General features: G+C 37.1%; 1 protein-coding gene across 1 annotated transcript; it reads right to left on the reverse strand.

Moving 5' to 3' along the window:
- Positions 1–11,480: 11,480 nt before the first annotated feature.
- LOC144711969 (sphinganine C4-monooxygenase 1-like) lies at positions 11,481–14,373 on the reverse strand. The gene is made up of 3 exons (XM_078586134.1): positions 14,328–14,373; positions 12,379–12,603; positions 11,481–12,165 (listed from the first exon to the last, which is right to left on the reverse strand). Exons 2-3 carry the CDS (start codon positions 12,601–12,603, stop codon positions 11,929–11,931), a joined length of 462 nt encoding a protein of 153 aa, XP_078442260.1. The 5' UTR covers positions 14,328–14,373; the 3' UTR covers positions 11,481–11,928.
- Between the last annotated feature and the right edge of the window lie 1,023 nt (positions 14,374–15,396).

The following is a 15,396-nucleotide window of genomic DNA, read 5'->3' on the forward strand; positions in this document are numbered from 1 at the left end:
CGACAAGTCTTTTGATTTGTATATTTGTACACGCAACTAAGCATTTCACATTATTATAATTCACTGCAATGATGAATAAAAAAACAAAAAATTATTTTTTTTTTCAAACTATTTTCCAGTGATATACGTATCTATATTTTTTAATGGAATCCTTTGCATTTGTGGAATTTGCCCAAGGAAGATCTCTTGAAATGTAAAAAATTAACTTGTCTAACGTTTAATACAGTAATTGGATTACAAAAAATAATTCCATGATGGTAATAGGGTCGTTTTTAAATTAGGAAGTCATATGTTTTAGGGCTAATTCCTTCTTGTAAACTATGTCTATCTCCATCTCTTAATGATTTATTTGCATTTGTGGCATATGCCCAGGAAGATCTCTTGAGATGTAAAAAATTAACTTGTCTAACGTTTAATGTAGTAATTGGATGACAAAACATATTACCATGATGGTTATAGGGTCATTCTTAAATTAGAAAGTCATATGTTTTAGGGATAATTCCTTCCAAATGCAATTGAAAAACCCAAAATAATAGTGACGTGGTTAGTGTGTCTATAGAGAGGAAGTTAGGTGCAAAATAGAGCAAAGTTAGTTTACATATAGCCTTGTATCACATCTGATCTATGTTATTTGGGTTTTGTTATTTGACATTGGGTTTGTCATAAAAGGATATGAGATATGTTTATAATTCCGTAATGTACCAACTTCTTGTAGTATGGAGTTTATCCAAGAAAGCATCAATTGCTTGAAAGTCTCCCTTCTAAAGCTTTCGTAAAAAAAAAATCTTAGCAGTCGAGCATCTTGATATTTTAATTATTTATTCTTCTCAGCCTTAGTATAACAAAACATTCAAGTGTCAAGTCCAAAGTTAAAAAGTGTGTGGCGAGATGATTGGTTTAATTGAGGGGCTGTGGAAATTAATTTTTATTTATTAAATTTGTAATTTCTGAATGTCAATAATCTTGTTTCCATCACAATACATGATCTTAGATGGATTATTGAAATAGTTGTTCAATAATAAGTGACTAGAGAGATTGTTAATAAGTGACTAGAGAGATTGTTAATAACCTAGAATAAAATAATTTGTCCATTTAGAAATGTCATTTCACAATTAGTAGTCTGGACTTGACGTATAATATTAAAAGATATATTACAATATTATCTAGTAAATCATTCATACTACCTATTGTATATGCAATTATTTCCCATCAAGTGATATTCTAAAAATAGTCGGACAAGTATTCAAGAGTAGTCCTCAAGGCTTGTAGGAGCTTATTCCACTCGTGCCCATTTACAGTAAAATGAAAGGCTCACAATTGAAGGTTTATATCTATCTACTCATACAAATTTTATCCCAATTCAAAAAACATTCACTCTAAATTTCCCATAAAAGAATACTTGAATATTTTAAGTATTTCTTGACTTCCTACGTTAGCTCCTAATGGGAGCTGTGATGGCATTGAAAATCCTTATTCGAGGAGCAGATGGAAACATGTTACACATATTTATTTGTAATCAAGATGCAAATTAACGAAGAAATTTAGCACAAAAAAATAGTGGAATAAATTATTTTTCCATTTAGATGAAATCATCAAGCTAAGAAATGTATCTTTCTATCTTAGGTATTCTACCAATCTGGTCGCGGAAATAACATAACTCTTGATTTTATATTTTATTCAAACCATTAATGGGAAATGAATTGAATAAAAGAGATGGTAATTATAAAAGTATGTTAGTATTCTTCTCTTTTATATTTATGCATCATATATATATATTCCTATGTTATAGCTTCATTGATATTATTTAAATCATGGAGAATTCATTTTGACTCACCACTTGGTTACCTAAAAGCCATTTTGTAAATTTACGTTACCATGTAGGTTTTTAAATGTGAGCAATTTAGGTGAAAGAAGGAACTAATCTGATGATGGATAAACGCCGGTGTATATTAAATATTTTGACCCACTTGTGTTGGACCTAAGTATTTTTTGGCCTTCTAGAAAATTAGACTTCATTATAATGTTTATTCATTATAATGTTTATTCACTATTATTATAAAGTGCAACGAAATAAATATTTATTCACCAGTATTCTCATGTGCTGTTTATATGCAGTCCTTGAAAAAATCCAATGGCTCAGTGGATTATGATGTGATACTAAAGCAATCATCACTTGTCTCTAAACATGGATTCTTAATATTCCTATTTGAAGGATACATCAAAATATTCATTAATGATAGCACTATCTTATCTGAATTATACTATAAGTATAGTTGATCATGTGACAATTTGTACAGAGACATTGAGGTAAGATGGTGGGTGCTCTTTAGGGAAAGAGTTCATTGATTTATTTGAATGAATCCCTGAATGATAATACGCCTAAATCTCAATAAAGTTGATTTCATGTGATGGTCTGCTAAGTCCTGAGACATCAAACATATGGTTTGCATTGATGACTATTTTGGATACAACCGACAAGTCCCTTCTAAATCATAAAATTCAAATTAGTCTTATCTTAGATATAGCAAGATTTACATGAAGGGGATTGATGGGTCAAGATGGAATTGTATAACCTTATTATAAGAGGATATTGACTCGAGGAAGAAGACTAATTACAGTTCCTGGACAGGGTATTGGAGATATTTGAGAGGACATTCTCTAATGATCATGCTTATGTATCACTCTGTAGTACTTAAAGCTACCCAAAGTCATTTGGGGTCTCCTACAGATGAAGGATTATTCACATAAGGTAATCGATGATGTTAAAGGTTTTATGAGAGAGTTTATTTAACACTCTATATCTTCTAGAGAATGAGGTGTATTTGTGCACTCCACTAAATGGTGGAAATTGAAGCTATCAATTGGGCTAAACCTATCCTTTAGTAATTAATGTATAGGTCAATATAGTTAATTAATAATGTTGATGAATAAATCTTATTGGGAAATTGAAGTAGTTAACCAGAGCGATACATGGCTTAGATGTTCACACACTCAAAATGTATGGACCTTGATTAATTTTTAAGGTCTTTTATGAAATTTCCATATTAAGCAAAAAAAGGGGGGTGTCCATTTCAGGTGCCCATGATAGCCTGCTTTAGGCACCCCCCTTTTTCTTCTCCATATATCAAAGTTCCACCCTTCCAGTGATATTTGATTGTAAGAAGACCAATAAGACCATCAAAGATGATTGAAGAAGTTCAAGATGAGATCCATCATTCCAACAACCATAGGCCTAATACGAGTTGAAATAAACAAACAAACCCCTCATGTTTAGGCCAATATAATCTATATTATATGGGGCTCATAGATTCACAAAATCAAAGATAAGAGGTGTGCTTCATTTATAAATCTGTTGAGTTACTAAGCTTGCATGACACTCCAAAAATGATTTTGATAGAGGAAAAAGTACATATTAAAACATATTTAAATTTCATTTTAATTTGGTTGCTTGGATGGGTATATTTGAGGTGTCCACATTTTCAGTAGCCAGATATATCCACACAATCTAAACAAAATTATACAAACTCTTCATTATCTTTTACTATACCTTTTGAAAACCTTGATGACCTTCTTACTATCTAGTCTCACTAGATGAGAGATTTTGAGATAGTAGTAGTAGGGGATAGGTGAAAGCATGACTTTTATGGACACTTGAAAATGGGTGCCCCCCTATTTTTACTCTCAGGGTCACGTTTCATTGAAGTCCCTGCATTTTGAGTATATCCACCAATATTAAAAAATATTATGTCAATGATCCTCTAGGACCAAACAGCCTACTTAATAACTTTTAATGGACGAAAAATATTCCTCGACCGCCCTTATTAAACAACTCTATGAACATTTAGATTCATTAATCTCTAGTCTATTTAACCCAATATCTGGGGCAAAGTCCCAGCCCATGGTGGTGCTCAGCTGCCCCTCATGCTGTATAATATATAAAGGAGTATTAACTCTCTCATGTAACCTTTATTGTAATTGATTACCATGATTATCGTGCATGTATAATGACTCAATTGTGCAAGATTCCAAAATGTTGTAGGATATGGATAACCAATGACACTTATGTATCATTCTAGAATTATTGGAGAATGCTTCCAATATTGATATTACCCTAGATAGATATTTAAATGTATCTTCTTCTTTGAGTCAATATCTTCTTATATCAAGGATGGACTATACCATATTGATCATCCAATTGCCTTCATGAATTTATTGGTCTATCTGAACTAAGATTGATTTGATCCCATTTTGACCATCCAATCACCTTCACATATTCCTTCTATTCACAATATGTCTTTCGTGTTTTATTTCCTAGGATACCTACACAACCATGATATAAATCAATCTGACTGAGATTTAGGTATAGTACCATTCAGGGATTCATAAAGTTAAATTAAGTGATCTATTTCTCTAAAGAGTATCCATCATCCGTCTCAGTGTTTGTACAAAATGATCACAGTATCAGCCGTAAACATATAAGCATAATCATATAGAAATTTTATCTAGATATTTTTGATGTCCATCTTGATTATACTTCAAATAGGAATATTCAGAGCACTTATTTAAAGATATATGATCAATGTTTTATGATGTAATCTTCATTCACTTGGTCATTCTATGTATTTTAGTAATGAATCATATACATTACATGAGAATAATAATGAATAAAAAAAAAGTGTGATTGGCTTGTTGGCCACATAATATCCATAAAAATCCATCTAAATATTGTAGTTAACATAATGGTGGAATTATGTGGCCTATAAGCCAATTTGACTTTTATGTCGTACTTAAGTTTATTGACAAAAATCAAATTCATCAGTATGCACACTTTACGTTCATACTGAAGTCCAAGCACAAGTGTAATGATGATGAGATCATACCATGGAGAGCACTAAATCTTTTGCAATGGTATCCGAAATGGTCCCATTTATACAATATCCAATATAAATGTAAATATATCATAATAGAAGATTACTATCTACCCGAACTCATGTGACTTGGATGGCTGGTTCCATAAGTATTTGTGTGGAGATACTAAAGAGAGATAGTGAGTGCTCTTTAGCTCAAGAGTTCATTAAACTAATATGTATGAATCCCGAGATGTTGTTTTTTGCATAATTATTTACCATGTGGTTATGTGATTAGTCTTTGGACTTGAGATACCAATGACATCTTGGAAATGGGTGGTTGTATTTTGAATCAGACCTATGAATCCCTAATCATGAGCATTCCAAGAAATTATAACTCAAATTCAAAAACACATCTACAACAATGATTCAATCATCAAGATAAGACCCCCACCCTCAGCATAAGATGGCGTAGACTCAAGTAAGATAATGCGATCAAATCTTTGGCCAATATAGCAGACATATTAGAAATTTTTTTTTCCAACGGTTCCTTCATATTGTTCTCAAATAGAATGATCAACTAGGGTTTGACAGTTAAACGTGCCCTAAGTAATGTTGATGGAGATATATTGTGGCTTGCAAGCCAATCACACATTCCATATCTAGATTGATGTTCATTAGTAGAACATATTTATTATAGTGCTCATGTGATGCTTAAAATGAAGTCCATGAATATTTGATCATACTTGTTGAGTTATGATGATATCATAATATCGAGATCATTTGTATTTAAGCTTATGTTCTAAATATTACTATTCCAAAAATATTCAAGAAGGACATCGAAGTATCTGGTTAGAATAACACTATCTAGCCTCACTAATACAATGAGTATGTTTGGTCCCATAACCATTAGTGCGGAGACAATAAGGATATATCATGGGTGATTTTTGGTGGAAAGAGTTCACTGAGTTGATTCTTACGGATCCTTGAATTGTATTATACCAAACTATCTATCAAGTTTATTCACATCACGGCTGTGTCGCTGCTCCTTAGACTTGAGACACCAAATATATATTATGGATGGATAATTGTACTTTAACTATAACCTATAAGTCTATAATCATTGAATTCTAAACAATATTAGTTCATCAAGAATTTCACAAAGACAATTGAGTGGTCGAGATGGGATCGTCCACCCTTGGTATAAGAGGATACTACTCAAGGGAGACAATGTAATTAAGTCCTTGGCCAATGTATTTAAATATTGGAGACAAGTTCTCTAATGATTTCTGAATGCATCAATACTAATTTGGATGTTTGATTAGGATTTGACAATTGACCATACATCAAGTCATCCTTGGAGTGTCAAGAGGATGCGGGACTATAGGTCCACTATAACAAATGACGTACATGTTCTATGAATGAGTCAATACACACTCCTTTTTATCTTTTAGAGCACGAGATGTAGCTTGACACGCTACGGGCTGGAGACTCAACTTATCGATTGGGTTAAAATGATGCAAACTTAATTAATATAAATGATGATATAGTTAATTAATTTGGAAGACCAATAAAAGTTATTGGGCCACTAGAGTCATTATCTAGACTAATACATGAGCCTATAGGGTCACACGCAAGTGGCCTTTTAGACATCAAAATATATACTTAAGTTGGAGATTTTCTATGAAAATGCCCAAATAGTATAAATAGGGAAAGACGTGAAGAAATTTACCCATGCCAGAATTTTTCAGGGGTCTTCCCCTTCTTATCCCTTCTCCCCACAGATCCACTCCATTCCTGATGTGCTCGAGATGATGTAAAGATAACAACAAAGGTGAAGAAAGCTTGTCAATGTGGAGGAGGAGATTCAAACTGCTAAAGATCGTGTGGATACATCTAAAGGCTGTACATATGAGAAGCTCCACATGATTTGCTTGAGGATTGAAGGAATCACAAATGTAGTCTGTGTCAATGTTATTCGTGTCATGTTTTAATGATGTCATTATGATTTCATTGATGTTTTTCGTTGCGACTTGTTTTGAGTTTTTTATCCAAATCGAGGCCATAGAACCCAACACATATTAGGAGTAGCATGTGGATCCAGTATGCACATAAAATATTTGATGAGGGATCATCGATTTCTGTATTTCATCATCTGACATCTGTTATGACACTTAGTAACAGATAAAAGACAAATTTCCATATATGATCCATTACATTTCTGTTATCCGTTGATGTTTTGCACTTTAAAAGAATGCCATATTCCAATGTCTAAAATAGAATAGTGATTATTGTGTATTGGAGAAATACAAATAAACATTTGTTCTTTTCCACCCAATATGGATTTTATAAAACACTCAGTTAAGTCCTTAGGGCTATGTTACTTGCAAGCATGTGACACTACAATGGACTTGGGGTGAGAGAGTGCAGCGACTAGATGAAGCTGGATCATTAGGTTATCTCTCTTTCCCTCTCTCTTTATCTCTTTCAAAGTCTGCTACTCTCCTCTTGCCTAAAACTCTATATCTATCTACTCTCTCATCCAACCACATGCAAACCAAAGGTACATTAGGTTTCTCTCCTTAAAAGTATTATTTTAATTTTTTATTGTGGTAAATTATATAATTGATTTCATGTATCTAAATCCACATTTGCTTCACATATAAATAATTTCATGCTCCCAAATCTTCTCGTATCTCATCTTCTTTTGTGAATATATTGAAGTAGATGGCAAATTTGTGGAACATTTTCACAAATAAGCTTTGCTCTGGCTGCTTCAGGTGTCATTTTGATTTTAGCTTGCATTTTGATGCAGCACCAAGACTTGAATGCAGAAGCTTTAATCTACTTGAAGCAGCCAAATCCTAAATCCACAAAACTAGCTTCTCTAACCCTTGAGTCCACAGGGGATTGTGCTTGAATCAACAATCACTAGATCACTCTCTAGTAAAGAGAGCTCTTAGAGGGGAGAAACAAGAGTTTTAACAAAACAATAGACTTCAATAATCATCCTTCAAGGTTACATGGGGGCCTTATATAGGTCACAACAAATGAAGGGTTGTCCATATGGTAGTTACCATAAAAGACAACTCAAAACATTCAGACAAAAAACATTGGCAAGCTAAAATAGAGGATCAAAAGCCTATTAGGCTTGAGCAGATATATTCGATAGATTCTGGGGTGTGTAGAATTTTCAAAAGAAATCTGTGTGGCTCAATAAAATATTAATCAAACAAAAGAGAAGATCTGTAACTCTGACAAGCTGGAATAGAGATATTCTGCATATTGTGGCAAAAGAAGAATCTGTCAAAGGATTTGATCTGATAAGAATCTGTTAGAGGATTCTATGAGAGAAAAATTGGTCATAGGATCTTGTTAGAGAAAAATCTGTCAGAGAATTTTTGTAGGACTCTAGGTACTTTTTGTATAGATCCTATTAGCTTCTAGAATGTTCTCATTCTTGGGCCGCTAGTTGCTAATGGGCCTCAAAAAATGGGCTTTTGGGCTACACCGCATTTGAGTTCACCTTTGATCTTTTTCTGTTTTTCTCCCGCATCCACTCTTTATTTTTTCCAAAATAATGATAATTTTTGGCACCTCTAATCCCTCCATTCCCAAATAATGAAACTCATCAAATATCAGTTGGTTCACGAATCAAATTTTTTTTTGTTCAGTAATCGACAAAACGCATTCAGTGAACTCAAGAACACAAACTTTCCATCCCTTGATGTTATCAGCATTGCCACAAATCGTGGCTTTGGATAATGCAAAAGAGTCACCATCGTCATATGGTGTATTGGACAAGGATAAGATTTTGGATAATGCTAAGTTTTCTAATTTGGATATATTTGCTATGAAATTTTATGAGTTAATTTTTACCATAATTAATAAACTATGTAGAGTAAGTAAATGGAAAATGTGTTAATATAGTCAAAATAAAGTCTAGATAGTAATGATCAACTGCCATGTGGACAACAAAGAGTGCTTTACCCCAAATAGAGAATGATTTGGCTTATGAAAAATTACAAATAGAGGATACCTAATTCCCTAATATAGTGGAGTAGTAGACACGAGATGCTAGAGGACAAAGACATGTGATCGATGCAAGGGTAGCATTTTTTACTTCATAGGGGAAGCATCAGATATATCACATGAAGAATGGGACATGGAGGCACATGGAAGATGTGGTTAAGTAGGTAAGTGAATTGACTTTTTTCACCGACATGAGACTGCCTGAGGAAGAGCAAGCATCATTGATGGCAATGTGCATTACCATGTAGAGAGAATTGGTCGACTATAAGAAGCTGCTCTAGATAAATGACACCGTCCTCCTTGCTATGCTTCGTTATCAATTTAGCAAGGGGGAATGTTTGAGATAGTATCCTACTCAAAGGTGGCCTCCTATGTTTGAGGTGTTTTTTCTACTGCACCAACATACGTAGATGATAGATGCAATACATACATGCCCCTTTAGCAACAATCATCAAGGGCTTGGGTTAATCAGGCCCTTAGCACGAAACTCCATGCTAGAACAAAATCTCCATCTCCAACTTTGGAAGAATTTGATACCTTCCTATGGTAATATAGTTGGGTTCTAGAGGCCTTGACATGTATGAATAAATCAAAATGATTCGCAGCGGCCGTGGCGTGAATCGACCTGACTGATAGTTCGGTATAATACCATTCAGGGATTTGTACGAATCAATTCAGTGAACTCTTTTCACTAAAGAGCACCCACTATCTATCCTTAGTTTCTCCACACTAATGGCTACGAGACCGGTCATACTCATCATATGAGTGAAGCTAGATAGTGCTATTCTACCCGGATACTTCGATGTCTGTCTCGCGTATCCTTCGAATATGAATGTTTAAAACACATGCTTAAAGACTAGTGACATCCGTATTACGATCTTATCATAATTCACTTAGTCCGATCATGTATTCATGGACTTCATTATTAGCATCACACGTGCACTATAATGAATATGTTCTACCAATGAACATCAAATTAGATGTGGAATGTGTGATTGGCTTGCCGACCACATATATTTCCATCAAATATTTGCCATGAATATGGTGAAACTATGTACACCTGGCGGGGTAGTAAAGGTGTATCATCTACCCAACACTAACAAAGATTACACATGGATTTCTATCAGTTTTCTCCACAAGTTCACTGGCAGAATGGTTGTTTTTGACTAGAGTGCTCCAACATGTGAAAGTAAGCTCTCCCTGTCCTTTATTTCTACTTCTCACAAACCCAAGACACCAAGATCAAGCTTGGCATATCTTAGAAACTCACTATCTTTCAATCTGCCAAAAATGTAAGATGTAAATTGAAGGATGAATTTTAGAAATATCCACATCATTTTATAGATAGGACGGTATGGATGGAAATAGGGGGTGAAGAAAAAGCAACCCTCAAAATTTCAGTTCAATCGGACTTCTGGATCTTCATATATTAAGCTTTGAACTTCAACAAATCGTAGACATCCATTTTTCTCTCTCCTCTTCATTGCCATAGTTGCTTCCTGTTTTCTGTTAGTAATTAAAATATGAAATATTCCTGTCTTAATGAATGGCATGATTGGCACAATTTCCTTGGTTTATGTGATCGGGAACTTACAAATCGCCACACGTCATGCAGGAAAAAAAGGAAGATGAAATATTTACTTTTATTAATTAATCATTGACTAACATGGCCTTGTGCCGCATCGTGCTACGTCAACACACTTTATGTTTTATTTTATGGAATTCAATTAAGAACTGATGCATAGCACTCACATCAGAAAAGACAAGATGCTAAATGATTGCATGACACATCAGCACATCTCCACACGCCACATCTGCATCATTCTACCTTTTAACCAATTTTTACATTACATGTGCTGCATGCCGTGTTATCATCTCTCTATATTTTAACCAACTTTCGAGTTTAACGTGCATGCCACTTTACCACCATACTTTTGACTTTTCAAGATTTAAATAATTAGATTTTATTTATTTTTTCATCTCTCTATCTTCACATCAGACTTATTGCGATTTAAATCCAATCTTCTTTTTCCTCTGCCCCACATCTCCCTTGAGAATAAAAAAAAAAAGATACAGTCAATGATTGGAGACAATGGAGTCATGAATTGCAATGTCATAATGACACTTGTTATAAATAATCAGCTACTCTATTCATTGCCAAAAGTATTGACTGGTCGCCATTCAATCAAGTCGAATGGCGACACATGCAGGGCACAATTTTAAGACTGAAACTATATATAATTGATCCTTATAAAATAAATTCTAAGACATGAACATATAATAATATATATTCATACTTAGAAAATTAATATCTCTATGGAGATAATGTCAGAAAATTCATAACAAATATATTTGAATGAAAAAATTAATTTCATTTCAAATATGATGTTGAAAAAATCTTTAAAAATGTTCATAAACACAAAAAAACAGAATTTCACTCAATGGATCAAATGTGCCCCCTCATTGTGTCTCAAGATAATTTTTTAGTACAGAATTATTTTATTTTTTCCTCTAATTAATCTTGAATGTTCAAGCGGATGGGTAAGGAAAGTGGGAGTTCTACACTGCACTCATTTTTTTAAAAAGAGTTGATCAAAGATAAATATAAGTATTTATTTGGGATCGATAATCAATAAGTTTAGAGACATCTGAGACGTCCTGAGAAATTGATCGAAGTATCATAACATACAGTTCTTCAATCATTAAATAAAAATGAGTGATTGTCTTCTGCACCCATCAATCATCCTTAGCAGGAACGATTTCGTACCCTCCTCCCTTCCTCTCTTCCACAGTAAACGGCAGGTAAGTGCCCAGTAATAGGTCCCATGTTACAAGAAAGTGGATCGAATAGTTGTACTTAGAGCCTTGAAGCTGGTAGTGAACTCCATGGAAGGCACTTTTATTGCTCAAGTACTTGTGGAATGGATTGCAGTTGGGGAACCCTAGAGCAGTGATCATCCATCACTTTGACCGCCAACACGCTGAAGAACACTGTTGCTGTTCTTGGAGACATCCCAGTGTTAATTAATGAGACGAAGCTGCCAAGTAGCTAGCCCACAAAGGCGTCCACTAGGTGGAGATGTTGTCCTCCATAGCAATACGGCACAATCAAGTGGTGTTGTACTGCATGGAAGTGTTTGAATAGAAACTGGTTCTCGTGCGTCCAACGGTGCCAGAAGTACTCCCAGTCGTCCAGCACAAGCATGGCTATCGCAAATTGCCATGCTGTCTTCAGGTACGACGCCGGCTCCTTGCTTAATCCCGAGCCAGTAAGCTTCCTTAAGAACTGCACCGGCGTCATCAAATTGGGTGGGTATTAGCCGGAGCGGGTGATAGAGAAATAATACTAGGGGAGCGGAGTTTGATGACGGAACGAAGAAACAGTAAAGGTTTTCGTTCTGCTACACGTTCTAATATCAGAGCTGAATATGGATTAGGTTCTGTCCCGTTAGACGTTTAATCCGTCTAATATCCTTAATTATAAGATAAGGAGACGTACCATGAACTGGAAGATAGCGAGACCCATCTGCATGGATTGGTTCGCGAGAACTTGTTTCAAGACTTGTCTTGGAGTGACTAGGTTTCGTGCCTCTTCCGTTCCCTTGGGGAACAAACGATACTCTTCCTTTAAATTTATCAGTACATGGTAAAGGCCCGAAGTGATCCAGTAAATGGCTATTGGTACAAAAGCCGGCATCAGCTCCTCCATCATCTCTGAAGCCATCTAGCTTACATACATAATAAGAAGAACGAATAATAAGAGAGATGCTGGTTTTACTATATTGGTATAGAAACATGTGGAAACATCGAAATCCATACAAAAGCCTACGCTCCAAGTCTTATATAAAGCAATTTTAAATCTATCGTTAATGTTATATTACATTCATTTAAAGATTTTATCAGAATTGAAAAAAATCCATATCATAAAAAATCACAGTTTTGTGAGATCGAGCTAATTTCTAATCATGAGGATTCGGTACTCCTTTACCCTGACAATCGATCTATGCGTCTGTTTATTCTACCTGAACAGAACAACGCATTAGCTGAGATTAAATATTGAAAAAATATTTACAAAGCATACTTTAACCTCTCCCACAACAAATGGCCGATCAGTTCCACAAATCTTTCATTTTAAGAACAATATGAGGCTAAAAACAACTCTAGATTTCATGCGACTTATAGCTGTCGAGTGAGATTACGGTAATTTGTAATTAAGTTTGATATACCCCTCTTCAACTTCTCACTTTTTGTATCACTACATTAACGGAACATGCGTCAAGCTGGGATCAAATATGGACAAGGGGAAAATAGAATGATCATAGACAAGATCAGAGAGACTTACAATTCGGAGGGAAGTTCATAGGACGAGAATTTGACAACTGTGGAAGATAAACTGGTTTTTCTGTGTTCTCCTTGAAGTTTGGCCCAGCAAAGTACGGTGCTTTATATAAACTATCGTAGATGAAAGTCAAGGCTGCTCTGTGACGAGTCAATAGGTTGGTGTGCACTGATGCGTTTACCTTGATCAGCTACTAGTTGTTTCACCGACTATTAATGGGATTATTTCTGTGGACATGCGTAGCGCGGTTGTCCATTGAGGCATTTCTTTAAGAACTCTGGCCAAATGTCCGTCTAACGTACAAGAAGCGAAACTAGATCACTATCCCCCAATTCAAGTATAATTTTGAACATAATTTACACTTTTCATAAAACCCTCAACAAATCAAATAGCTCTTGGCATGAAAAGATTGAAAGACTATAACCCAGTTCCCGACTTAATACTTTTTACTGATTAGATAAGCTGCTCAAACCCAAGTCTTGAATTTCATGGTCACCTTTGAAGGAAACTGCTGGACTGATATGGACTCAATAGTAATTCATATTTTAATCAGAGAGCATCTTAATGACACATGTTTATGGCTGGATGGCTGTCAACGGAGCACAGATGAGGAAACATCACTTGTGACTTCCATGGACACCACTGTATCCGGGTCACATGACTCTGGACGGAAGTAGATTCAGGAGAGAGATTAAGCGCATGCAGGAAGGAGATTGTTGGGGTTTGTCAGCCCCCCCACGGCGGGAATGCGGGAGAGGAGGGGTGACGTAGGACGACTATGGGATGGACGATTTAGGGCGGATGACGAGGCTATGGGTAGGAATGGGTAAGGGATAAAACAATCCACAGAAATCACGGTCGATTCTCGGACTTAAAACCGATGAAATCTGGTGGTGCAGCTCCGACCCTTATCGAGGGCGGGAGTACTGTCTTCCCCCACCGCGACGATGCCTAAGCACCGAAATCAATACCTCGAATTCACGTCGCGAAGAAACACTCGAGAAAAGGAGAGAAGAAGAGGAAATCCAGGTCTAATTCTGACGGCGGTGGAAACTTCCCGAGAAAATACTGAGCGGAGAACACGTCGACACCACAGGGTTCAGGTATACCTCAGCACCGTAGTGCGTGTAGAGGCTGCAGGTAATTCTGCTCGTGACGACGGCGCGGCGTGATACTGAACGGGCGCTCGGGCGTTGTCCGCCCTGGTTGACGTTATGGCGGGACGCCGGGTGCGGCGACGAACTCCAGCGCGCGGCGCGCGCGGAGCGCACGGAGCAGCACGGAGCAGCGCGCGCGAGCGCGGCGCGCTGCGCGAGTGCGGCGGAGCGCACTCCAGCGCGCAACGCGCTTGAGGCGCCGCACGCGCGCAGCGCCAGCGCAAGGCGTCGGAGGCGCACGCGGCGGCGCGGGATGGCACGCGTGGCGTGCGGTCACGGCGTGTGACCAGCGCTGCGCGCGGCGGTGATGACGACGGCGGCGGCAGCGGCGGCGGTGGCGGCGGCGGCGACGACGGTGATGACGATGACGACGGCGACGACGGGGAAGGTTAGGGCAAGATAAGGGGTAGGGCAATCCTCCAAGAAGAGTTAGAAAGAAAACTCAATTCTTGAATTATGATTGCCTCCTGAGTTCTTGAAACAAATGACCTTATATAGGCCTTGGAGGAAAGAGAAAATAACTAGAAAATAAGACACGCAAGGGAAAACGTGCATCACGTCACGCCAAAGGGCAGTTGTGGATCTGCCTTTGGCGTCGTGTCATGACGCGCGTGGAGACGTGCGCGGGTGGTGACGTGGCGGACGACGGTTGTGGCGTGTTGACTTCTTCGTTGACTCCTGTTGACCGAGGTGGGTTGACTTCTGTTGACTTCATCTTTGGATCCGTAACGTCTGTGTTGACCCCGACTGCCTGCGGTGACGTGTCCCGGGCTGATGCATTGGCGTCCTCGCCATCAAGGGGCCTGTCTTGTCAAGGCCCCAATAAGGGAGGGGGCACGGGAATCGAGGTGCACCCCCTCCCCTCTCTGCCATTTAAAGGGGTTTTCATTCCCCTTGAACCCTAATCCGTTTTAGCAGCCGTCAATTGCTTTTTGTTCATTCTTCTTGTCTCTTCCTCTCTTCTCCTCTCCATCTCCCTTGTTTTATCTTCATCACTACTTGGTGGTTACTCCCTTGGCTT

The sequence above is a fragment of the Wolffia australiana genome, chromosome 14 (assembly GCF_029677425.1).
Source record: "Wolffia australiana isolate 7733 chromosome 14, ASM2967742v1".
NCBI lineage: Eukaryota > Viridiplantae > Streptophyta > Magnoliopsida > Alismatales > Araceae > Wolffia > Wolffia australiana.

What these genes read in the sequence shown, in the direction of transcription:
- LOC144711969 (XM_078586134.1), bottom strand. Translation starts at nt 12,603, where the DNA reads ATGGCTTCAGAGATGATGGAGGAGCTGATGCCGGCTTTTGTACCAATA. An exon ending in TCGCTATCTTCCAGTTCATG is followed by an intron (nt 12,166 to 12,378) that starts GTACGTCTCCTT and finishes ACGCCGGTGCAG; the next exon opens with TTCTTAAGGAAGCTTACTGG.